The 27,364-nt window shown below is 36.9% G+C and overlaps 1 protein-coding gene across 1 annotated transcript; it reads right to left on the bottom strand.

Annotated features, from left to right (window-relative positions):
* Nucleotides 1-24,587: 24,587 nt before the first annotated feature.
* Nucleotides 24,588-26,943, bottom strand: LOC113737433 (uncharacterized). Its single transcript, XM_027264666.1, has 2 exons — nt 26,613-26,943; nt 24,588-24,604 (listed from the first exon to the last, which is right to left on the bottom strand). The coding sequence occupies exons 1-2, from the start codon at nt 26,941-26,943 to the stop codon at nt 24,588-24,590; spliced, it is 348 nt and encodes a 115-aa protein (XP_027120467.1).
* Nucleotides 26,944-27,364: the final 421 nt, after the last annotated feature.

The following is a 27,364-nucleotide window of genomic DNA, read 5'->3' as shown; positions in this document are numbered from 1 at the left end:
GTTGATGACATTTTGTTTGCCAGCAACGATATAGGACTATTGGATGAAAACAAGAAATTTTTAACTAAGAACTTTGAGATGAAAGATCGTGATAATACATCTTTTGTGTTAGGCATACAGATACATTGGAATCGTACTCTGGATATTTTTGTGCTATCACAAAAGGGCTATATCGAAATTTTTTTTATAAGATATGGTGTGCAAAATTGCAAAACAAGTGATACCCCTGTGACTAAAGGAGACAAGTTTAGTCTCGACCAATGTCCTAAGAATGATTTTGAAGAAAAGAAAATGCAAAAGATTCATTATGCATTAGCAGTAGGGAGTCAGAAGTAGAGAGTCTAATGCATGCTTGAGTATGTACGTGTCCGGATATTGCATACATTGTTGGAATGTTGGGTAGATATTTAAACAATCCTACATTAGATCATTGGAAGGCAATCAAACGAGTCTTGTGGTATTTATAGAAAATAAAAGACTACATTTCACGTATTAGATGTCAGATAAACTCGAGATTATTGGGTATATCGACTCCGATTATGTTGGATGCCAAAATAGTATGAAATCAACATCAGACTATATCTACTTGCTAGTTAGAGGTGTTATATCTTAAAAAAGTGCTAAACAGCCTCTTATAGCCTCTTCTATTATGGCTGTAGAATTTATAACTTATTATGAGGCATTCAATCATGAAATTTGGCTGCAAAATTTTATCACAGGATTATGTGTAGTGGATGGTATCAAAAGACCACTAAAATTATTTTATAACAATAAATCAGCAGTCCTTTATTCCAATAACAACAAAAGATCGACAAAATCTAAACATATACATATCAAGTTCCTGACTGTTAAAAAAGAGTACAGAGTAGACAGCTATTAATAGAGTATATCGGAACAAAGTTTATAGTTGTGAATCCGCTTATTAAGGGATTACCACCCAAAATATTTCATGAGCATGCTACTCATATGGGTGTCATGTTATTAAGTGATGTTCAGTTTTAGTTGAAATTTGTTATTTTGAATGCTCTTATGATATTATATTTTGGTTATTAAGGTTTAAGAATATTTTATACATAAATAAAGTTTTAATTTATTTACACTCTAATTTTGATATGGTTTGATCTCAAAAATTTTAAGATGGACCAATTGAAAATAGACATGTTATGATCACGTTATATGAAATTTTCATGCTACACATTCGTATCATGATTCACGCCATTCAAATATATCAGCATATGTGATCATTGATGAATCGAGTTACGAAATTGTTACAAAAGCTGATTTGATCCTATGTTGATGTAATTGATGGACTGAATTGGTTACAGATACATTTTGGTAATGACAATAAAGTTGAACTCATACGGTTAATTGTAAAACATAATTATAAGGCTACACATATAATCCTTGTGGGAGATTGTTGGATTCTTAATCCAACGTCAGACTTATATGTGAATAATTATGTGTTGCAGACTGTCAAATAAGGTTAAATCTAATTAAAGTAATCAATTATGATTTAGACTTTAATGTATCTAATAGGATGTGAGTCTTTAATGTGTAGAGATTTAAAAATAATTTTTATTTGTATGATAGGTTGAAATAGGAATCCAAAAGATAACAGAAAAGTTATCTATAAATAGGGTTATGATCCACGGGTCACACGTATTCTTATTGTCATATTTTCTAGTACTACAAAATAGCCTTTTTTTTATATCTCATCATCAAAAAAGATATCAAAGAAAAACTAAAGACTCTCTCAGGAGATTAACGAATACGTGTTGATCTAGAAGGCCATCCCAAATCTCTAGAGATTCAAGTGCCAGTTTGTCAACATGAATCCAAATATGCTTCCGCATTTATATTACAGTTCTATTCAAATATCTGATACTGGGATCTTGGAAGTTCTAACATCTAGTACTCTTATCGTTTAGCATTATTATGGTTTTATTAACATGATAAAAAGTTATTTTAAATTTCAGCTCGATTATTTAACAAACAACTTTTGTATGGAGAACGTTATTATTGTTACTTAGTAATTACTAGTTTTGTGCAATAAAAACTGAGATTATTGCTTAAAATTTAGTTCATTTGTACCTTTCATAATGGAATCACCAAGGCAACTTGGCATGTAATATTACATTTGAGTAGAAAAGCAAGTTGATTGTTACATTTTTTTAAATTCTTTTGAGAGCAGAGCATTGTCTCTTAGGTTTATTTATCTTTACCTCTGTAACATAAAGTGAAAAACACTCCATAGGAAGAAATATCAATAATTTGTGAATTACCTAATAATAAGAACTCCTAGGATTTATATTTCCTCTATTGTTATAGGTAAGGTATGTTATTCTACGTGGGCTAGGGCACTCTTTCTTTGAACGCCTGCTCTTCGTTTTTCATTTACAGACTCTCTGCATGCATGCTCTTATTTTCTCAACAAACATATTTGAGTCATATAATTTCAAATATTATCTCCTTCATTCAAAGCAACATCAAAATTCAAGTGATTTAAATCAATATTTTATTCCAAAAAAGTGGCTCGGTTGAATATAATTCCCTGAGTTTATAGATTACGGTCATCAATGTCAAGTAGTGAACTTCTCAAGAAATTCTTAAATTTTTACATGTATAGATGGCCTTGGTCATTGTTAAGTTACAAAGACGAGAATGAGGGGTTAAAAAAGATAGGCTAGCCCACACAAATTCTTCATTTATAGATTTTCAAATTAATAGAAAACCATTTACTGGGTTGTTCATAAAATTGTCAATGAGATCGAGCCAATAAGAATAAGGTTGAATTTCACTTAAAATTCTAGGCACTAATGAAATTAGCGGCCTAATTCTTGGTACTAATTAAATTATGGGCTAGACTTTGGCCACACAAGACTCAGCCTCTTTTTTTTTTTTTCCATTGTAGCTTCTCCTTTGTAAGACGAGGTTTTTAAGAGTTGTAAGCGAAGAGGGAGCCATTGTAAAGAGTTGAGAGGAGGATTTGTAATTAGCAATATTGGCCAGACAATGACCTATTTAACAATATAAATGTCTATTATTTATTTGTTTAATATTTATTCATATGTTTAACAATTAAAGATTTGGATTGAACAATTGTGCATTTATTGCAAATGCCTTTTTCCTTCATATACTAGCATTTCAATTATAGATAAAAAACAAAGTTCATGTTTTGATTTATATCATTATTCAAAACACCTTGAAAATTAAGATATATATGTTTTATAAATTCTAAACTTTCCAGATCTTAGTCCAAAGCCCATAAAATAAATAGGTGAAGATTGGACCAAGCATAAATAAGTATGTTTTTTTTCTTTTTTTTGTAGGTAGGGCTCGGGCCTACTAAGAATCCTTTTTCTTGTGCCAATCTCGAGCTTATTGAATAGCCAAATTTGGCAGAACTATCATAAGTTGAAAGAATGCTATTAAAGCTGGATTGGTCCAACCAAAAGTTGCAACGTTTTGTTTGATAAAGCTGATTCTAAATTCTAAAATCTAAATATTTAAACAATTGATTTGCTGAATTTTAAGCACTAAAAAGAAATATATAAATGTCTGAATCTTAGTGTTGAACCTATTTATAAACACCCATAATGTGAGGACTCACAAAAATTTAATATTTTAAATTCCATTTCGAGCTTATTTAAATATTTAATGGCCCGTTTGTCCCGAATATTATTTTCTAACCTAATTAGACCTAATTACATGGGTCTATAGTTTCGTTATATTTTTAAAGTGACTTGTTTCAAAATTTAATTTTTGGAAGTTCGTTAAGTGAGAATAGCGAATACGCGTTTGGAGACAATAACCGATTTGAGGATATAATGAGTTTAGAAAATTGGAGACTTGTACATTAGTCTTAAAATAGGTAATTTTATACTTAAGTATTCGAGCATTAATTAGTGAAGCTATCGTTATAAGAATTTCTTAGAGATTTCGCTCTATCGCGTATAAATTGGAAGTACGCGTTTTTACGCGCGTGATTAATTGAAGGACCTAAGACTTTTATTTTGGGACAATTAAGAGTGAATAATATTTATATGAATATAAGTGTATTGGAGGTCTAGTGCACTAGTGAAATAAACTCGAGAGGAATCGAGCACAAAACGCGCGCGTGCGCACGCGAAGGATGGTTGACTTTTGGGCAACTTTGGACCACACACTAAAGCTTCCTTTGGAAGCTTCATTTCAGATCAGAATTCCCTCTCTCCTAGCTCCATTTCCAGCGTGCAACTCCAAGGAAAAGAACCAAGCTTGCTCCTTTAATTTTCTTCTCCATTTCCCTCACCAAACTTGCACCATTTTGCACCAAAATTTAACTACACTTAGCTTATTACTTGAAGATCATCTTAAGCTACAAAAAGGGGGAGTTTTTCACGGTTTTCTTGGCCAAGGAGAGGACCGAAAATTCTGTTCACACCAAGTGAAGTAGGTAACGATCTAAAGTTCAAAACTTGGTTTATGGAAGTTCTAGTGCTCTTATATACTCATGCATGTTCATGGGTAGCTTGTTTATGGTGAAAAAAATGGTTGTGTGGGCTCTATGAACTCCCACCTTGGATATATGGACTGATTTGTGGTGTTTTGATGGTAATAATGTTTATTTAGTGCTTAAACTAGTGGATTAATGTTAGGTTGTTGATAGAAACTCAAGGATGGTGCAATGACCAAAAGTGACCATTTTGCCCCTGCTTTGTTTGAGCACTTTGGTGCGAAATTTTGAAGTTCTAATGTCTTTTTTATGTTTTTTACATGTTATATTGAGTGTGTAAAAAGTTTCATTGAAAAATAACTTGATTTGGTCACACAAATGTTAGAACTTCGGAAGCTTAGAAATCTGGAATTGGTTCCCATCACTGCCCAGGCAGTCATTTTGTGTTGGCTATAACTCATTGCTCCGATGTCAGAATCGAGTACCGTTTGCAGCAATGGAAACTAGACATTCCCAGTTTTCCGTTGGTATAAAATTCATGTCCTGGTTCTACTTGGTCAAGCCAAACCATTCGTTTGAAATTCGCTGTCCTGTTTCGTTGCTTCCTGGAAGGCAGCACATGAGCTGTAACTTGATGCTCACGAAAGAGGTAGTTATGGACAGATTTTGAAAATGGTTTCTTCTGAGAAAATATATCCTTATGAGTCTATTTTCCGACGCCACCAACCATGCTCAATTTCGAGTTGAATTGAGTGATTTATGATCAAAATTCGAATCTGGTCTTGTGAAGGAATACCATGCATTTGGACAGATTTGAAACTAACAATGATTTGGGACTTGTTATCCGAAGCTTCTTAGTGTAAATCACCTATCAAATATACCTTGGACATATTTTAGACATTACCTACTGGAATGGACCATGTTTGAGATATTTCTTGACCAAATGTTTGGAAACGGCAAAACGGAAGTTCAAAGGCAGCTTAGCCTTAGAATTTCTTGTGATTTCAACGGTCTCATTAACCGATTTCCGTACATATTTCTCTATGAAATTTAGCAAAGGAGTGGCCCTTATATGGTAGTATATTCATACCAAATTTGGTGCCGTTCGGAGTCCGTTTCTATACCTAACTAAAGTCCCAAAGTTTGGAACTTAAATCTGGAAAATTGGCTTAACAGTTTCGGTTTTTCACCAACTTTGAGCTATCGTATCTCAGTGCTCAAAACTCCGATTCTTGATCTGCTTGTTCTGTTATAAACCTTACTTTCAACTCTAATTGAGTTACAAATTTCAGAGGCTGGTTGGCAGTGTGTGAATTCTACCGAATTTCCAAAGTTAACGAAAAACTAACCCCGACACAATCCTAAGTACCTTGAAACAGTGACTTTGAGCCCATTTTTGAATACTTTCCATTTAAAATCATGAAAAATTGTCTTCTAAGAACTTTTAGTACTTTCAAAGAGGATTCCAAAGGTACCAAGTTTTTCAATTTTGGACTTTTAAAGAGTGAGATACAATTTTTCAAAAATTCATATCAAAACTGAAATTTCCAAAACTTAAGGGAAATGGAGTTTTTCGAATTCTCCTTTCTCCCTCGATATCACTTGGACGTTTTATACTTGATTTCAAAGACGGAAACTCGATTGCTCTTGTGTTTTGAAACCCCGTCTTTGAACCTCGATTTACGAGTGATTGGGGTTCGTTTTCACGAGATTTTCTTGGAATGTGCACTAGTGCGATCTTTTCATTTATTAGGGTTTATGAGTGATAGATCCTTATTAATTGCCCAGGCTCGCACGAGGACCTTCAAGAGGATCCCACAGTAAACGTCTAAAGGCTCCAAGTGACATTTCTTTCTTGTACTTGTATCAATGAGTGTCAAGTGCATGTTTACTTGAACTCCTGTCAACTCGTTACATGCTTACTTGTTATCAATGCTTTGGGATTTGAAAATGGAGTCGAGTGTGTATTTTATTGCACTCGTTCTCATTCGAAAACAACAACTCATGCTTCGAATGCTTGATTACTTCAAATGCTTGACCATAACAAATGCTGGAATGTATCACATGCTTGAATTACATGAAATACTATGCCATGGCGGCATACGTCGTTGGAGTGAATCTCCTCAACACACACATGTACATGGGGAACGCCCAAACTCATAGGCTGACCTTGGGACTCGAGCTTGTATGGGTTTGGTCGGGAACCTTGGTGAGCCATGAGAATCACATGATAAGCTTGATCTATTTGAGAGGTCTTGCTTGGCATACTCGTGGAGTATAGCCTTATAAATGTCGTGCGGGCCCGGAGGGGTGTATGGTGGACGGATGAGAAGTAAGTGGTGATCTACAAATTGGAAATATCAACCCGGTTGACGGAGAGTCATCGCGGGGAGATATACGAATGAACTAGCGAAACTTGTGGAACTTAGCTCCTGAGAGCTACTATATCCTTGAATTGTTTCTGTTTACATTCCGTTGGAATTATCAATTGCTTGTATTTTATCAATTGATCTGTTATTTGGACTTGTTGCTTGGACTATGTGCGTGCATGTGTGTTCTTGGCCTCACGAGCGTTTTGCTCATCCTGTAAATTTGTTTTCTTTAACAGGATTGGAAATGGAATGAACTTGGAGAAACCCCCTTTTGATGTACTTTTGGCTTAGGGTTTCTAATGTAATTTGGGCTAGACCTCTTATTGGTTGTACTTTTGAAAATCTAATGTATGATTTGGATATTTGATGTATCTGGATGTTGTATATTTTAAGCATTGAAGTATCCTTTGGATATTCGAGGTAAGGTTTGGATAATCGTTATAAATTGTTAAGTTGAAGCTTTCGCATTATTTGACTTGTTTTATCTAGTTGTGATGTCTAGTTTTGCATTAAACTTGAATGAATATTGCTTGAGTCCTAGCGAGAGTTGGACAAGCGTTCCGCGGATACCCTTTGGTTCATCTTAGGGAGAAGTGAGGGCGTCACATATAAATATTTATAATTGAATGCTTAATAAGTTAAATAGTACAATTTTTTTTGGTCTCTAGTTGTATCTTGAAAAATGTCGCTAGGAACAAAGAAAGATCCCCATCAATTTGAGCTTTTTCAATTGTAGAGGGCCGACACAAGAGTTGCAGAAACTGTTGGATCTGCAGTATTATAGAACTGACATTCATTATCACACCATCAAACCTGGCTGCATTCCGACTTTTCCAAATGAACCACAATATAACTGGCGGGATTACACATCGGAGGTGCTCCATAGAACCTTTTGGAGAGAACAAAAGCCACTACATCACAATCACATTAAAACAAGTATGAGACATATAAAGAAGCCCAAACATGGTGTGAAAGAAATGCCACATATCCTTAGCTACCTGTCCTTCTAAAAAAAAGGTGACGAGTGCAAGGTTTTAAAACCCAAACCGTTCGTTGAACCGAAAAAGTCACTGGGTCACGGGGTCACTAGTTCAACCATTGGACTGACCGTTTTCAACTTGTGATGTCATAAATAAATAAATTATATATTGCTAATTTTATTATATCTACAATTTGCACATCCCACTATAAAAGGTTTAAGCAGATGATCATAACTACAGTCCTTTTGCTAATAAGTTTATAACAAACTAAACTGAAAGAAAATCAAAGAAAAAAAGAGCTATAATTATACCAATATGACAAGCTTGACACCAAGAAAATAAGAATTTTACTTTAGAAAATTAGTAAATTACAAAATAAAACAAAAAAAAATCATATATTAGGAAATCAAACCTACACATATAGTTTAGGCACAAAATTGAACTTTATTGAAGGAATTTGAGAGATTAATGATAAGAAGATGAAGAGAGGGGTGATTAGGAGGAGAAGAAATTGAAGAAAATTAGGTGAAAAATTAGAAATAAAAGAAAGGAAGAAGATTGTACTCTTAGGTCTTGACTTGAGTTAACTATAGGTTGTGGCTATCTAATTAGTTTCAGGGTTTCTTTTTTATTTTTTTATTTTTTTTAAAATTTTGATCAATTGAGTGAACTGGATTGTTTAGAAAAAACCGTTTCGGTTTGACGGTTCACTGATTGGACTGGCTAAGTCAACTAGCTTTTACTAAATAAAGTGGGTTTTTAGCCCCACTAGGTTTGAAGTATAACCCGGCTCAGACAGACACCCGGTCGACAGTTCAACCAATTCGACCGGGCTATCCGAGCTGGGTTTTAAGACCTTGGCCTGATGGACTCCATTGAAGCGCAATAATGATAGCGCAAAACTAAAGTCACTTCTTTCTATTGCAAATTAGCATCCATCGGTAGAAAGTTATTCAAGATCCTTCGAGCTAGAAATGAAAACTTCAAATGCAAAAGTGGATTCCGAACAACACATAACACCATTGATGAATTCCACTTGGTTCGAACCAACTCATAAGCCGATTTAACTGTAAAATGTCCCAACAAAGACGCATTCCAAATTAATGCATCTCTACTATTAGGTTGGGCGGCCAGCTCCAAAATATCAGAAACCACCTGTGGAGGCAACTAGTGTCTCAGCAACAACACATTCCAATCAGCACCATTGAAGAAATCCAAAACAATGAATTATGGAGGAAAATCCAAATGACAATAGGACAATAGAGGTTCATTTGAGTACCATTTATCCCTCTAGAAATCCACTTTCCCCTACTCAAGTTTCCAGAAAATGTGCAGTTCAGTAATGTTCCTTATACTACAAATCCTCCACCAAGTAGATGACCCTCTAATACCATACGTTGACATAGGATGAACATGCAGGAAATACTTTTGGCGCATGAACCCTGCCCAAAGAGAGGTACCCTCTCTTAGTTGAACCCATAATTTCATGGTAAAAGCCTCTATTAAAGCAGTAAAACTTTTAAAGCCCAAGCCACCCTCTTCCAATGGAAAACAAAGGATCTCTCAGTCCTTCCAATGTATCTTGTGACTAAAAAATTTAGAAATGATTTTTTGCAATTTCTTCACGTTATGCATGAATAATTAATCGACTTGTTTAGATGCTTCCCCTACTTCTTCACTTGTCTCATCATCTTCGACCTCTTCTCCATTTTGTATTATAGCATCATCATCATCATCGTATTGTTAAAACCAATAATCATTTGTAGAATTTCTTCACAAATAATTGTGAAAAGCAATGCATACAATCACAATGTTTCTTTGCGTGGAAAAAGGGCATGGGTTCATCGTTTCAAGAACGGAAAAACGAGCTTTTGATACTCCAAAAGCACATTTAATTACATTTTTCAATCTTGCATGGTTAAAGCACTCTTCTTTTGATCTTGGACAAGAAGCATTTCCAAAATCAGGCAACCAATATCTAATATTTTGATATGGTGCCATAAAGCCACACGTATGTGGATAAGTTGCGTCACATAAATAAAATCTATATACACAAATATATATATATATATCAAAGCATAAATGTTTGTGGATGAAAAACTATTGCCAAAAAAAAAGCACGATTTGTAAAAAAATTTAACCTGTTGGAGGAATAGGAAAGTTGCATGTTAGGTTTGCTAAGGCTTCTAACTAAACTCTAGAGTCATGTGCTACACCTTCCCAACCTACCAAAACAAATTTGAAGATCATGTTGAAATCACAAATAGCAAGTACATTTTGCATGCATTGCCTTTTCCTCTCCATCGATACGCAATTTGTTCATCTACAGGTATAATTGCAGGTATAAGAGTTCCATCTAATGCACCTATAACACTTTTGAATAGGACAAAAAATCAATAATTTGATACATATTTAAATTGAAAAAAAAATCACTTAGACTTGAAAATACCTAAAATGTTTGGAGAAGTCGACGTTGCTGTTGACTTGCATGCTGGTTTCCGTTAAAATTTGGGACAATCATCTCTTTCAAAAAATGTAGCATAGCTTGCAGCACTTCATAAAAATATGTGGAATGGGTCGAATGACTATCTCTCTTTTTAACTATGTGATTTGTATGATGATGACCCATAGTTGTGAGAAACATTGCTACTTTTTCTTCAACTGAAAAAAACTACTATTTTGTAACGAACCTCTATTTCACAAATGAGTGCACAAATTCATAAATATTTCTTTTCTTATTCGTAATATTTCTATAAAGTGTGCAGGATTTCCATCAAGGATTTCATTGACATATTTCATATCCTCTCAACATAGAATTTGTATCAGGCCTTCTTCCAATATGTCTTAATTGTTTTCTTTTTAGGATTAGTAATATTAATACAACTTTTAAAATTTGTATTTGATCATCCGTCAACATCTACAAAATTTAAATTGAGTATATCATTAAAAAAGAACTAATAAACTTCTTCCAATTATTATTTGAAAAACCAAAAAAGAAAGTAAGAATAGGTTGCTACCTATATATAATAATTTAATCCATTTATAAGAAAAGTTAAAGAAAAATAATCACACAAAAGAAAATAATTTATTCATTATCCTAAAAAAAATAAAATTGTTTGACAATGAAATAATTTATTCATTATCCCAAGAAAAATAAAACTATTTGACAATGAAGTTGTCTGCAAATCAAATAAATTTAAAAGACACAAGATTGCAAAAAAATCAAAATAAACCTAGCTTTCTTGCTTTCATTGCAATCCAATTCAATCTAAATTCTTCATGTTTTTCTGCTATCTGGATGCATTGCTCTCTATAAGTTTTACCTTCACAAAAAATACAAGAAGTTGCAAGGTACAGTAGATCCATTTCTGTTAAACGCTGCATCTTATCCAAAATATCATTATAATCTTTAATACTTGGTCCATCTAACTTTTCCCAGGATCTCAATAACATTCACCAATTGACTATCAAGATCATTTAGTTTTTTAGTATTGGTTTTTTTTTTGGATGTTTGCTTACACACTTGATTTCCTGTTTTGATTTCTTAGCTGAAGAAGAGGCCATGTCAACTTGGTTCGTTTTCAAATTGATACATGTCTGTGTACAACCTTCAAGACCATCCTATGGTAATCCCTCCTTAGATGGACCCCATACATTTTTTCCACTAGCCGCAATACCATCAAATAATGCCCTCATTTCATTTGGATATTCCAGTGGATTATAACGAAATTTGCTTGCTTTAGAATTATCCTGTAATGATATGTACAAAAAAATTATTTTGAAAAGTATGTTGATTATTTAACTAATAAAATTGATATATAAACTTTGGTAACATTAATTATTCTTCCCATTGCTTCAAACTCTAATTGATGGTATTGGTAATAGGGTCATAATGAGTATTCCCTGCATTACCAATGAGTTTTACCCAATTATATATTTGTGTTTCAAATAATCCTATTCATTCTTAAATTGTCTTTGCGTAAAATCGCCCTTATTTGTAGCTTTCAAAGTTGATCTAATTCGTTCCCAGCATTCTTTTTTTAAACTGCTCTACTGTAATTGTTAGGACATGCTTCAATCAAATATAATTCTATAAATCGCTGGAATACTTCTGGCTCTTTCCAATTAGTACTGGCAGAATTCTCTGGTTTCATACCTTCATTGCACATAGGTAGACATATATAACATAACATATAAAAATTATAAAAAAAATAAAAGGAACTAAAAAACAATCACAAAAGGATTTTTTGTTGAATATGTAAAGACACCCATATTAAGGATAAAGCATATTACAGTATGATCAACTGATCATATCATTAATGCAAGTTAAATTAAAGAATAAAATGAATTTTAATGAACAAGTCAATTTGCATTAAATGGTCATGCCTTGAAAAATTTTCGGATGCATTTTCATCAATTAACAATTTAGATACATATATATCTCTATTGGACAAAGGCTTGGACGATTTGATGGTAGAGATTAGATGGGCTAATATCGACACACAAAATGAAGCCACGTCACAAAGTAAAAAGAAGGGAAGACAACGATGTCATTTAAAAAAGTGGAACACAAAAAAAAAGAGAAATTCTAAACAAATGCCAAGCGCCATTTGCTACAAGTCCCAAACATTTTTCCAACAGTAAACATTAATCTCACCCAAAGAAGAGCCAGAGCCTATTGTCACCAAATAAGAACAAAATTCTTTTGGTGAATGGCGACCAATATTATGCAAAACCTTTTCTGAAAAACCGTTACCTTTGAATGGTGTGTATTCCTCTTTCGGTTGAACTGACTCCAAGCAAAAATGGGCAAATAGCAAAGGGATCTGAGATCGATAGAAGGAAAAGCGCTGCTTATGATATGTTTGAGCAGATACTGACAAATCGAAGAGGGAACCAACTGTGAAATTGCGGTAGGGAAGTGGTGCACTTGTTGAAATTGTAGGCAAATACCATATTCTATAGTCGAAGGGTCTATGATTACCAAAGTTAGGAATCTTGATTTGCCCTTTTCTATCCTAACACAGAGGGTAAGGGTTTACGGAAACAAATAAACTCAGGTTTAGGGTTTACAGAAACAAATATAGTACAAGTTGAGGGTCTGCGGAAACAAATTATTTATGATAGATTGTTATATCATTTGTACCAATTGCTACTTACCTTGTACAGATTAGTCATTATGGTTTACAAAATAGTTTTGACAAATTGTTAATATAGTTTACACATTGGTTATTATGGTTTACAAATTATTATTGGTGTTAATTATTTTTTAATATGATTTGGGCTTTTCCAGCCTCAACAAAGATTTAAACTCGAGATAAGGGTTGAGAAAAACTATATAGTTGTGACAGATTGTTATGTTGCTTGAACCAATTGTTATTTACCTTGTACACATTAATTATTATGGTTTACAATAGAATTATGGTTTACATATAGGTTATCACCATTTACAAATTGTTATTACTATTAATTAGTTATATGGTTTCGGGTTGAGAGTTTAGGAAAAAAATTTGGTGTGATAGATTGTTATGTTGTTTGTGTCAATTGATATTTTCCTTGTACATATTAGTTATTATGGTTTACAAACCCAAAGTATGGTAAACAAACACAAAGTATGGTAAACAAACAGAGTGTTCTTTTTTTTTTAAAAAAAAAAACCTTCTTTTTTATTGCATAAGATAATAAACGGTTACAAGGCCATAGATGAGGAGTACTACTCCCTTACAGTGTTTCTTTGAATCCGACGAATAGACGCAACTCCCAGTGTGAAATGCTCCTCTTGCTAACTGGGGTAAAGATGAAGCTGCCAAGTAGATCTCTTCCCAGCCATGCCGACAGCCTTCATTGGCCAATATATCTGCAACCTGGTTAGCCTGACGATAATAGTGATGAATTCGTGGAAAATGAGATACCAACCCGACCAACTGCTGTACCTCCTCATAAATACTCCATGGGCAATGAGATGTCCGATATAGAATTTGCACTAACACCAAGGAATCCAGTTCAACATCAAATACATCAAAACCTCTCTGGAGGCATAACTTGATCCCAAAAAGCAGAGCGCGGGCCTCAGCCTGCATACTCGAAGCTATACCAAAATTACATGAAAACGTCAGGACCAGCCTATCACTCGCCTCCCGAAGCACCCCCCACCACCACTTATCCCAGAGTTACCCTTGGAGCACCTGTCCGTGTTAAGTTTTAGGCCTCCGTGTGAGGGCCATACCCATTTAACCAGCATGTGCGACACTGCCCTATTCCAGGTCGAAAGCTCCAGATAAAATTGTATCCAAGATAATGACGAAACCCGACATTCCGGGAACTGTACCCTAAACAAATCCAGAAGATCCACAAAAATACAATAACATACCTGTACCCCCTCGACTGTCTTTTTGTCATATTTCATGCCATTCCAAGCCTTCCATATGTGCCAGCAAATCAACAGGGGGGTAACCTGATGGATAAACTCCAGAAACTTATTTCCTTGCTTTCTTTGCCACCAGACTGCCATACAGACGTGGAAAGCCAACCCAGTCCAGGCAACTCCAACCGCATCCCCAAAGAAATGCCAAACCTGTCGTGCCATATCCCCAGCAGCAAATACATGCTCAACAGTTTCGACCTCAGGAGAGGAACAACACACACACCGCGACGATCCATGAATCCCCAACCTCCATAAGGTACAATCTAACCGGAGGCAGTCCCGCAGCAGGCGCAACAGAAAAAATGAAATTCTCAATGGCGCAACTCAATGCCAAATACGTTTAAATAGTGGTGAGGGGGTAGAACAATGTTGGACCAAGGTGAAAGCTGACTTTAGCTTGAAACAACCCGAATGCTCTGGTCTCCAAATCATCAGGTCACGAAGCTGCCCAATAGGTGGATCAACTCGAACAATCTCAGAGACTATCTCCAGAGGCACCCATTGTGAAATACTTCGGACGTCCCAGGTGGTATGTTGCACAAAGTCCACTACTTTATGATCGGACACACTATCCAACCGATCCGACAATCCTCCCGAACCAAGCCAATTGTCAAACCAAAAATTAGAGGTCCCGGATCGAACAATCCATCTGATATGCCTCTCAGCAATATTCCGCACCTTCATCATCCTTCTCCACACCTCTAAGCCCTTAGCACCAAAGACTAGATTCAGGTGCACCTCCCGACAAAACTTAGCCTGCATGAAACTAGCCCACAAGGATGTATTAGCGCGAAAATTCCACCACAACTTGATTGAGAAAGCTTTGACGACATCCTCCAATTGGCGCAAGCCAACCCCCCTTCTTCATGCAAAACACACAAATCCTTCCACCGAAGCCAATGGTACTTGGGACCCCCCTCTGTAGCTCCCCAAAGAAAATTAGAAAACATGCCCTCGAGCTCATGGAAAATAGATTTGGAAGAAGACGCCGCCATTAACAGGTAAGTAGGCATAGATGAGAGGACATGTTTTAGCAACACTATCTTTCTTCCCTGTGACAACACCCTATTCTGCCAGGACTGAAGACGAAGTAGGATAGCTTGACATAATCACCCAAAGTAGTCTTTCTTCCATTACCCGCAATAAAGGGGGAACCCTAGATATTTAATCGGGAAAGGCTTATACATGAAACTAGTTAACCTCTGAATTGCCATCTTCTTGGAGGGACATACCTTTGGGTGCAACAAGAAGCAACTTTTCCCCACATTGATCCTTCGCCCGGAAACGCCAGAAATAAAAGGTTCCACATGAGCTCCTGTTCTACGACGTGGTGGCAGGACCACTAGGGGAGTGGCTCTGGATGTCTTTCAATGCCTTAGTTCTTTCCAACTTTCATAGAGCCAATTAGCATAGGAGAACTCCTCTCTATTCTAACAGAAAGAAGTAAAGGAATGGAAGAACATCTTGCACCTTTTATGATCCATTCAACCTGCCTTCAAGATGAGAGATAGAATTTTAGCAAGGAGATATCGTACGGAAAGCAGGATTAGGTCTTATAATCGAAACTTCTTTTATAGGCCTTATTCCCTTAATGAGATTACTTTAACACACCCTGAGGCTTAATAAAAGATTGCCATATAAGTCATATGCTTTTTGATGTTAAGATACTGTTGGCTTAAGACTGGCTGGAGGGGAATTTGTACACTCTTAAGGAACTGGATGAAAAATGGAACTCCTCAAACAAGAGGACAGCAGAGGAATGCGACTATAGAAATATAGAAAAGCCTTACCTGGAACACTAGTTTAAAAAGTATACTTTTCATATAAACTTCTTACTCGGGGATTGGCAGAGACTAAAGCCTTCGACTTCTCTTGCGCATGCATAATACTTTCGAAACTGGCTCGATGAACAAAACCATAGTGCTAGACAGACCCGGCCAAAAGCCGGACTTGGAATTGGCTGGCTGGGAATCCCATTCTCGGGTTCAACTGTAAAACAAACAGATTCCGATCGACAAGAGCACGATTGAGGACTAGACCCATGGAAACTCTTTCACTTGCCTGCCAGGATGAGGGACTTCTCTCACTTTGGAAAGAGCTCATATTCCCCATCCGTAGGAAAGGAATGGTTGTTATTTACCTTGTACAAACTCTAAGTATGGTTATTCAGTTGGTCACTTTCTAGTTACCTAGGAGTTCCTTTTGTTAGGGAACCTTAGGAGGTCCGATATGCATGTTCTTATTCTTCTAATTTACATTTCCACTTGTGCCTTTGGATAAATATACTACTCAATTTAGTATATAAAATATAGGTTTTGTTGAGTTCTGATTTTTATAGACGTTATGTGAGTTCTAATTTCAGTTCAATTAACCAGCAACTTAGTCCTCTTAGACTTATACTACAAACTTTATTTGAGCTCTAATTTGATATGCTTGGAAGGTTTTTAATTTGATTAGTGAAATTGTTGAGTGATCTGCCATTGTCTGTACTAAAGGTTTTTGAAAACATTACTTTTGAAAGTTTTTATTCTTGGCTTGTTTAATTTGTGATTGCATACCACAGTCATTTTTTGTATGATATGTTTGATGTCTTTTGTAGTTATATTTTTGTCATGTCATTTATTTTTAAAATGGAAGATTGAGAATATGATTTTCAAATGCATAAATACTTTTAGAAAAAGGAATTTATTTGTAGCAAATATAATGGATTTGTTCCTATGGTGCAATTTGAAATATTACATTATGGGATGTCGGGGAACCAAGAAAATGAATTGTATAAATATGATTTTGAAATGTATAAATACTTTTAGAAAAAAGGAATTTATTTGTAACAAATATAATGGATTCGTTTGTATGAGTAAATTAGTTCAAATGATTGATTGGTAATTTACTAATTGTAAGAATATCTATAAATATTTTGTGTATAGTTTTAAATGTTTTTCAGCTAGAGAAAGGACATTCTAAATTTTTGGTTACGATGGATTACGACAAATAAATGAGATACAAATTAATATAGAATTGCTATATGTGAAAAAAAAATAATAGAACACAAATTTGATTTCTTTAACAAATACAAATTTTAGAAAAGACAACTAACAGATAGATAAATTTTTTATTTGCTCAAATATAAAAATTTGAAAAAAAAATTAATTTAAAAAAAGAATAGAGAGCATAAAAAAATTAACATAATAGAGGGATAGTTTTGTCAGTTAGGGGATTAAAAGAGAATATATGCAATAGAAAAACTGCATATATGATTATACCTTAAAGGGAGTTTTTGTGGTTAACCTTTTTTTTATTACTCCAGCTAAAAACAATGATTCAAAGGCCTGAAGCGCAAAGGCAAATGTCTGCTATGGAGGTTGTTGCTAGACCAGGTTCGGCTGGGCAGAAAGATGCGGCGCAGCTTGCAGCCGTGGGTGAGACTTCGAGGATGGAAGAGGGAAGCGCAGGAGCAGCTGTGGCTAGACAGAACCTGAGTGCAACTGTAGGGGAGTTGATAAGGGCTGATGTAGGGATAGGTGTGCAGCTCCAGGCGCGTACTTGCAGCTCCGCTGTTATAGTTCAACCTGGCTGCTGCGCATCAAGTTTGGAAGGCAACTTGTTGTCGTCTCCACTGAAGAACGTCGCTTGTGGTTCTGAGATGGGTAGGGAGAAGTGTGACGATCTTTGCACAACGGAGTTGGGTGTAGCGGTGAGGGAGGAGGTGGTGGTTGCAGCCAAACTAAGTGCTGGAAATTTGTCCCCACGGGGTGAAGTTGGAGCTGTGCCGAGGGAGAATGGCTCTTTGGTTGTGAATATCTTTAATTTGGATCCTATTATACACCAAGTCCAACACAAGGTGCAAGGTGAGGAGGATGGTAAGGTGTTTGCTCAATCCAAACGTAGAGGTATGCGTGTACCACTTCCTACTGATCGTTCTTTACGCTCTAAAGCAAAATTGGCCAATAACTCTTTTGTTGCACTATCTAATCATTAATTTCTTATTTTGGAATATTCGGGGTATCTCGTGTGCCCCAAATTTTCGTAGATTAAAGAGTTTGATTGTTGAGTTTTTAGTTCATTTAGTTGCTATATGTGAACCTAAGATGTCTATGGAAGAGATTCAATGGATAAGATTAAAGCTAAGGATGGATAAGTGAATTGCTAATAGTGACGGTTCTATATGGGTGCTTTATCAAAACGCACTTATATGTGACCACCTTGGTGAGCCGAGTCAACATTTGTCGCTTAAGCTACAATCGTAAATGGTATACGGCCCAATGGTCTTTTCATTTGTGCATGCAAAGTGTAATGAGCAGGAAAAAAGATCTCTTTGGTCTTCACTATTGCTCGATAACCCGGGGGTTGCACCATGGTTCCTAGTTGGGGATTTCAATGTCATAGTCAGTAAGGAGGAAAAGCAATGTGGCTTACCTTTTTGCCTGGGGGAGGGTTTGGATTTTATCTGTTTCATGGCTACGGCTAGATTACAAGATGCTGGGTATTCTGGGTCAAAGTTCACATGGTGTAATAATAGAGGGGGAAGCATGTGTATCTGGAAGAGACTAGACAGAATATTGTACAACCACCATGCTTTGAGTTTAGAGTATAATTTTGAGGTGCAACATTTGTGGCGGGATCCCTCGGATCACGCTCCCTTGTTATTGACGGCACGCTCTAGACTAGATAATAAGCCAAGATCTGACGTCTAACCCGGAGATTTTGGATGTTATTCGAAGATGTTGGGGTGGATCGTTTTCAGGCCCTCCCTTGTAGAGACTGGCGGCCAAATTGCGGGAGGTAAAAAAGCAAGTGCAATTGTGGTCTAGATAGGTATTTGGAGATATTTTTGAGAGGGTGAGGAAGGCAGAGGTGGAGGTGCTAAGGCTGGAAGGTCTTTTTGATAATGACCCCTTGGAGCCAAACTTAATTGCACTTCAAGAAGCTTGGGCGGTTCTACAGAACTCGCTCATGGTAGAGGAAGGATATTGGAGGCAAAAGGCAAGAGTTAAATGGATTCGGGAGGGGGATAAAAATTTAAAATATTTCCACTCTATCATTGCGGATCGTAGGGCGAAGGCGGCGATTCATCGAATCAAAGGTGCAGCTGGGGATTGGATAGAAGAAGATGATCAGATTGCAGCGGAGACGGTTGTGTATTTTAAAGCTTTATTTTCGGCGGAGCCTTCGTCAGGATCTTGGGATACACTGAACGTGATTCCCCATATGGTTTCTCACTCACAGAATGAAGAGCTAGTGAAGGTTCCGGAGATGGAGGAGATAAGAGAGGTGGTATTTGGGATGGATTGGGAGAGTGCAGCAGGACCAGATGGCTTCACTGGTAGGTTCTTTACATTTGCATGGGAGGTGGTGGCAGAGGATGTATATAAGGCGGTGATTAGCTTCTTTTGTGGGCAAGAATTACCCAAGAGTATCACGGCAATATGGGTAGCTCTTATTCCCAAGATTAGCTCTCCTCAAGATTACAGTCAGTTCAGACCGATTAGCCTGTGCAATTTCCTCAATAAAGTGATCTCCAAAATCTTAGCGATTAGATTGGCCAAGGTTTTACCTGACATTATATCCCCCCAGCAAAGCGGCTTTGTTAAGGGTAGACAGATTTTTGATAATGTTCTGTTGGCTCAGGAGCTCATAACTGATATTGGAAAGGCTAGAAGAGGGGGTAATGTTGTCTTAAAGATCGACATGGCCAAGGCATATGATAGCGTTTCATGACCGTTTTTGATCCAGGTGCTGAGACGATTTGGCTTCTGTGAAGCTTGGATTGATATGATTTGGAGGCTGATTTCGAATGTGTGGTTCTCAGTTATGGTCAATGGGTCGCCCCGAGGCTTCTTTAAGTCTAGTCAGGGGATTCGTCAAGGACATCCGATTTCGCCAGCCCTTTTCGTTTTGTGTGCTGAGGTCCTTTCCCGTCATCTAAACTCCTTGGGTAGGCGGCAGGGGTTTGTACCTTTTCGAGTTCTGCAGGGATGCCCGATCCTCACACACATGGCTTATGCAGACAATATCATTATCTTCTCGAGTGGCATGAAAAGGTCACTACAGTTGGTTATGAATGTGTTGGAGGACTATACGTCGATATTGGGACAGAAGGTGAACCATCATAAAAGTGAGTTCCTATACCATGCTAGATTGTCGGATTTGCGGAAGTGTGTTGTACCACAGGTCACAGGGTTTCGGTCCCAGGACTTCCCGGTGACATATTTAGGATGCCCACTATACTCGGGAAGACGGAAGAAGAGCTATTTTGCTGCAATTTGTGCTTCAGTTGCAAGTAAGGTTTTATCATGGAAGGAGCGACTTTTGTCATCAGGTGGGAAGTTGGTGCTATTACGGAGTGTGCTGACATCCATACCGATCCACATTTTTGCTGCCTCCAGTCCTCCGAGAAGGGTATTTGACATGTTCGAGCGAAATCTTAGCTGATTTCTTATGGGGTTCGTCTGATTTTGGGCCGAGGTTTCATTGGATTAAATGGAGTCAGCTGTGTAAGCCTATTGAGGAGGGAGGTGTGGGTGTTCGGTCTCTGCAGCATGTGTTTGATGTCTTTTCTTTGAAATTATGATGGAATTTTAGGCAGCGACGATCTTTATGGGCTGAGTTCATACACTGGAAGTATTGCCCGGATGTGCATCCGTGTTATTCGGATTTCTCCCTAAGGCAGTCACACAATTGGAAAAGGATGTTAAATGCTCAAGTGGTAGCGAAAACGCATATCAGATGGTCGTTGGGTAATGGATCTTCCAGCTTTTGGCATGACAATTGGTTGGGGACAGAGCCAATGTGTAGACAGGTGGAATCCTTTCAGGAGTGCTCGGTTGCAGACTTTGTTGTGGAAGATAGGTGGGATCTGCAGCGCTTAATGGGGTGCTACCGGAGGGATTGGTACAGCAGGTGATAGGGGTGGCTCTCCCTACTACAGCAGAGGCGGATGACATGATCTGGACCCCTACTAGTTCAGGTGAGTTTACTATTTCGTCAGCATATCAGATAGTGCGTAAAGAAGGCACTCGTTCATGCCTATTTACTTCTTTGTGGCATCGGGCTTTGTCTTCAAAAATTTCCTTCTTTATGTTGAGATTGCTATATGGTAGATTGCCGTTGATGGATGTATTACAGAAGTTTGGGATTTTGGGCCCCTCTAGGTGCTTTTGTTGTAATCTGAGCTCGTCCCCAGAAACTATTAACCACATCTTTTATACGGGAGAGGTGGTAAGCAGGTCTGAGGTTGCTTTGAGGGTCTTATTGGCGGGTTTCGTGCGGCTTTCACGGTTAGACATAAGGTAATGAGTTGGTGGGTAAAACCTACGCTTAATAATTACCTTGATTTTGTTCTCTGCACGTTGCCATCGTTAATCTGTTGGAATTTATGGAAGATGCGGAATTTGTGGTTATTTGATGCTAAGCTAGACTCGGTAATGCATGTTTATGATCGGATTTTCTTGGAGCTACGAGAATGGTTCTGTCTTCAGTTTTGGGAGATATCACTGCCTGGTAACTCACGGGTTGGTTTTTTCAATATGATAGCTAGGTTTGCGGAGGAAGTATCTCATACGGGAGGTTTGTTGGGAATCTCCGATGCAGTCGGTGGTGAAATTTAATGCTGATGGTTGCTCAAAGGGTAATCCAGGGAGGAGTGGCAGTGGGGATTTGTTCAGGGATTATGATGGGAAGTTCCTGCTTGGTTTTTCGTGCTGGTTTGGGGAGACTACAAGACTTCAGGCGGAGATGAAAGCTTTGCTTTTTGGTGTGCGGTTAGGTGTGTCCCGGGGATTTGTTAAGTTGCATTTGAAAACTGATTCACTGACGTTGGTCCGTATTATTCAGGGTAAGGTTAGGTGTCCATGGCCATTGTAGAAGGAGTTACTAGAGCTGTAGCGATATAGACGGTATTTTGAGATCGTGTCTCATTGCTTCCGGGAGGCAAACAGACCGGCAGACAGGTTGGCTAATGTTGGCGTTGAGGCTGGGTGTACTACAATTTATGAGCCCTATAATGCATTGCCTCCGTTGGTGAGGGGAGATATTTCTTTAGATGCGTCTGGGTATCCAAACTTTCGTAGATGTCGGCGGTAGGATTTAATTAGAGATGGGGTAGGGTGTGTGATCTTGTATTCCTGGGGAAGGGTTGGCCTCGAAAGTTGTACTTTTTGTGATTGCAGTAATAAAAGATGATATTATGAAAAAAAAAATTATTGCATCGAAAAAAAAATGATTCAAGTAATGGAAACATTCTTTCCAAATTGAGCCTTTTTTTTTTTGTTTCAATAGAAACTTTGTTCAAAAGTAAAGCCAACATAATTTCTATATCCTGGATTTATTGAAGAAACAAGTTCCAATTCTAACTATTCTTATTCTACTGTATATGTTGCTTAGGTTTTTAGAAGGCAAAAGGCACAATTTCCATGTTGGTTTCTACTGGACTCTTCAGATTCAAGAGTTGAATCTTATCCAAATCAACTAAAGAAGTTAGACCCAATTGAAGAGTTCTAACATATCCATACAAAATTAATGACAAGAACTCGCAATTGGTGCCAATTCAAAATTTGGAAAGCATAATTGGATTATGGTGAGCTGTTCACTAACTTAGGGTGCGTTTGATAAAACTAAAATTTGAAAACTAAAAATTGAAATTTAAAATTTGAAGTCTGAATTCATTAAGTTATTAAATTGTGACGCCTCCACCTCTTCCTAGGGCAAACCTTAGGGTATCAGTGGAATGTCTGCCCAACTCTCGTCAGGATTCACGCACTCATTCAAACTTAATAAAGAACCACACGCCAACCATTGATTTAGAATTAAGAAATACTTCAATGTACAAGCCACAACTCCTAAGGCTAGTAATTACAATTACAATCCACCATACCCAAAGATAACAAAATTTACACTTTAAGAGTCTTCAATTTCATACAAAAGATATACTAGCTTCCACCAAAATTAGCTAGTCTAGAATCTTTAACTTCCACCTCCAAGCCCTATTAAGGAAAACAAACTTAAGGGGATGAGTTAACACTCAGTGAGGTCAACAAAACTTAAGCACGCAAACAAGTAGCACCAATCAATCAAATAACATACTTGAAAGCAACTTTAAACATGAACATCCATTTTTGTGCGCAAGTAGGAAATAAACACACATGGAAGGATACAGGAGTTCTTAGGAGCTATTTCCACGTCTCGATCGATTCAAGCTATTTGGGGTTGACTCTCCGTCAACTCGAGAAGTAACATGACTGTAGCGCTCCACTTACTTCCTCCATCCAACATAACAGTCACTCGGATCCGAAACCAAACATTCATGTAGTGGCGATACTATTCGAGTATGCCAAACGAGATCACAAAAGATCAAACTATATCATTTCCTAAGGTTCACCAAACTTCTAGACCAAGCCTTTGCCGACTCGAGTTACAAGGTTAGCCAATGGGTTGGGGAGTCCCTGCAAGCATGATTGGTCGACGAGACAACGCTCCAATCGATCTCAAATCGTTTATAGCACTGAGTCGGGATGATCGGCACCTCCCACCTGAATAGGGTGTAGTATATTCTGCAGCTCAGTGCTTATGAGTTAAACATGTTCAAGTACAAGTGCAAGTCATATACATTCATTTAACAAGTATCATTCAATCAAGAGAGAGAGAGGACGAGGGCGGTAAAGTACACCCTCGTCTCTGCCAGCTCATGTATCATGTAGCACTTGTACAAATATCATTTCAATCATATTAACATTAAACATGCACTTAACTCTCACCAAATTCAAGGCAAAACAAGAGCAAAGCGAGAGGTCAGACAAGCTCCTTGGCGTCCTCGTGACCACCTGAGACATGTACAATCACGATTACCTAGGTACTCGACCAAGGTTAATAAGAAAAACATCTTCTTGCTACCCACTCTCAGAGTCACAAGTTCTAATCAAGTTAAAAAAGCCTTTCTCTCTAAATCATGAAATAATACTCAAAGGAAACTCAAAAGTCATTTTCGAGTCAAGTCTTGGCAAGAACCCTCAGTTCCAAAAGAAAGTACCATATTTACTTTCAGCACGAAAATCGAGAAAAGGGAAGATGGTTTTCATCTCTCAAAACTTCTAATCCTACGCCCAAGTTTTAGAATATAAGGAGCGTTTACATTTTTTAAACTAATGGAGTCAGAATTCATTAAAACTCCATTAATTTCCATAGTAAAATTTAAAGATAAAGATTCTAAGTTTCGAGTATAAACTAGTGAAATTCTCCAAAAATTACTCTAACTAAAATGCTCCATTTTTAGAGTTCAATGTCATGGAAATCAAGGGCATAAGACTAGAGGTTGAAATCCATTTCTCAAGTAAGAATTCAGGTGCAATTAACCAAGAAAGTTAGGCAACCAAGAAAACGCATCAAGAGAAGTTTAATCCTGTGGAAACCAAGATTCGAAATAAAGGTCTAATGTTCAAAGAGATCTTGTATCCATCAATGAAATCAAGCTTAAAATGAACTAACAATCTCAGAGGAAAGTTGAGAGTTCTTAAAAGAGCATTTTGTTTGAAACCAGAAAATTTCAATTTTGTGCGACACCACTTGGAAAAATCATATCTCGGGTTCCATAAGTCCAAAAATTGGAAACTTTATACCGTTGGAAACTAGATCCAATATAATAAAACTCTCTAGAAGACACTTTTCCCAGATTCAAATCCAAAATCATTCAGTAAGAACAGAGCAAAACAGTCTTGCATTTTCAGTAAATTTTGAAAATTTGGTAAAATTCATAGAAATAGAATCAACCCTTGAAATTTATACCACTGAAAGAACTCCAAATCCAGTTTCAAATTCAATAAATGGAACTCAATTTGGACCTTTCTACACCAAGATACAACAATTTTTGGAAAGCTGATTTTTGGGACCTGGTTCACGAAATTTTCAGTATTGGAGCACCTGACACAGTTTCAAAATCTAGCCATAACTGAAGCTACACAACTCAAAATTTCGTGTGGTATGCTGCATTGAAAACTAGACTCAAAATTCCAAAATTCACTAGAAGAAACCATCTTAAAATTGGTTTTGTAAGATGGGTGAAAATGAACTACAAACTGCAGCTATGCTTGTTTCTCGAATGAAAACAGTGAGCAAAATTAGTCAAATTTGCCTGTTCACTACGGCTCATAGAAAATGAACTAGAAGGTGCATTTTATACCGTTGGAAAGCCCTCGGAGTTTAGTTTCAGATACTATAATTGGCACTTGATTTTGACTCTTGGACGAAAAGTTATGGGCTGATACGTACACACTGATCTGGTATCCTGATCAGAAATTTTTCAGATTTGCACTCTCACTTTAACCCAACTTTAAATCAACCAAATGAAATGTTTTTTTAGAGATAATTGACACACATAAACACCAACATATAACAAGCATTTTGGCACCAAAATAACCACAAAATTTGAAATTAACATGAGGGAATCAATCAGCAAAATTTCAGACAGCATTCTTCTTTCTTTCTTCAAGTTTTCTTTTCAACTTTTCCAACCAAAACTAAGCCATAATTCATCAAAACAAACATCAAACAAACAACTAAACACACAATAATTCCTCAAGGCCACTACCTAAGAAGTCACCTCAAGACATCTACCTAAAGTCAAGGTTCATTTAACCCATCAACAACCTAATGCTTAACTAGTTAAAACTAACTAAACTAACCATAAGTTGGAAGGAAAATGAGAGCTTTGGGGTGTTACCTTACTTCCAAGAAATGAAGACCAAACCAATAGAGTTTAAGCTATAAACCACCAAGGTTCCTTCCTTCTTCAAGTCTCCCTTCAAGCTTGAGTGATGTTCCAAGAAATTAAGCAAGATTGGAGTGAGTTTTTGGAATAGAAATGGAAGAAATGCTAGCTGAAATTTTGGTAAGAAGATGAGGAAGAGTGGCCGGTCAAGAGGGGAGGGGAAGGAAAGGGTTTGAGTGAGTTGTTGGTGAAGTGATGGAATGAAAGGAAGAAATGACATAAAGGTACTTTGGTACAAAAAATCAACAAACGAATAGTAGGCAATTAGTGCTCCTAATTGAACTTAATTTAACTCACTCACCTCTAATCTCTCAATTAATTTTTTTTAGTCTACTATTGATCATCCTTAATTCTCCAAAACCACTGCACTTTCAAACCGAATTTTGCCTCGAAAAATGTATATTCACTATTTCTCACTAAATGAGTCGTAGAAAAATTAAATTTACTAGCAAACGTTTTAAAAATATAAAATGAGACATTAATCCATGCAAATGAAATTAAAATGGATGAAATAAATTAATTGGATTAAACGAATAAGTAAATAATTAAATAAGCCAATAAAATAAAATAAAAGTAAGTAAAATAAAATTCGGGTCCTCACATCCTTCTCCCCTTAAAAGAATTTCGTTCTCGAAATTCATACCTTGATTCAGAAACAACTCTGGATAGGTCTCCTCTTCTACTTCCCAAATCGCTTCCTCAATTCCATGATTTCTCCATAAAACCTTCACTAACGGAATTTGCTTGCGCCTTAATTCCTTCACTTTTCGATCTAAAAGCTTTACCGGCTTTTTCTCATATGACAAATTCTCATCAATCTCCACTTCTTTTGGTCGTAATACATGGGACAGATCAGGATGATATTTCTTAAGTATGGAGACATGGAAGACATCATGAATCCTGGACAAACTCAAAAGTAATTCCAATTTGTAAGCCACATTTCCTACGCGCTGGATAACCTTATAGGGTCCCATAAATCTAGGTTGTAATTTCTTTCCTTTCCAGCCATTAGACTTACTTTCAAGGGTGTAATCTTAAGGAATACTTTATCTCCAACCTCAAACTCCAAATCTTTTCTCCGATTATCCGCATAACTCTTTTGACAGCTTTGAGTCGTTCGGATCCTCTGACGTATTAATTTCACTTTCTCAAAAGCCTCCTCAATCCAAGGTACGGTAGTCGGGTCCAAAATCTTCTTTTCTCCAACTTCGTCCTAATGAATCGGAAATCGACACTTTCGACCATAAAGAGTCTCGTAAGGAGCCATTTGTATTGAAGAATGAAAACTATTGTTATAAGTAAATTCCACCAACATAAGGTACTGACTCCAATTTTCTCTAAAATTTATAATACACGATCTCAACATGTCCTCTAGGGTTTGGATTGTCTTTTCTG

Source organism: Coffea arabica, chromosome 3e, assembly GCF_036785885.1.
Source record: "Coffea arabica cultivar ET-39 chromosome 3e, Coffea Arabica ET-39 HiFi, whole genome shotgun sequence".
NCBI lineage: Eukaryota > Viridiplantae > Streptophyta > Magnoliopsida > Gentianales > Rubiaceae > Coffea > Coffea arabica.
The sequence above is the reverse complement of the archived record's forward strand: the minus strand, read 5'-3'. Positions and strand labels throughout refer to the sequence as shown.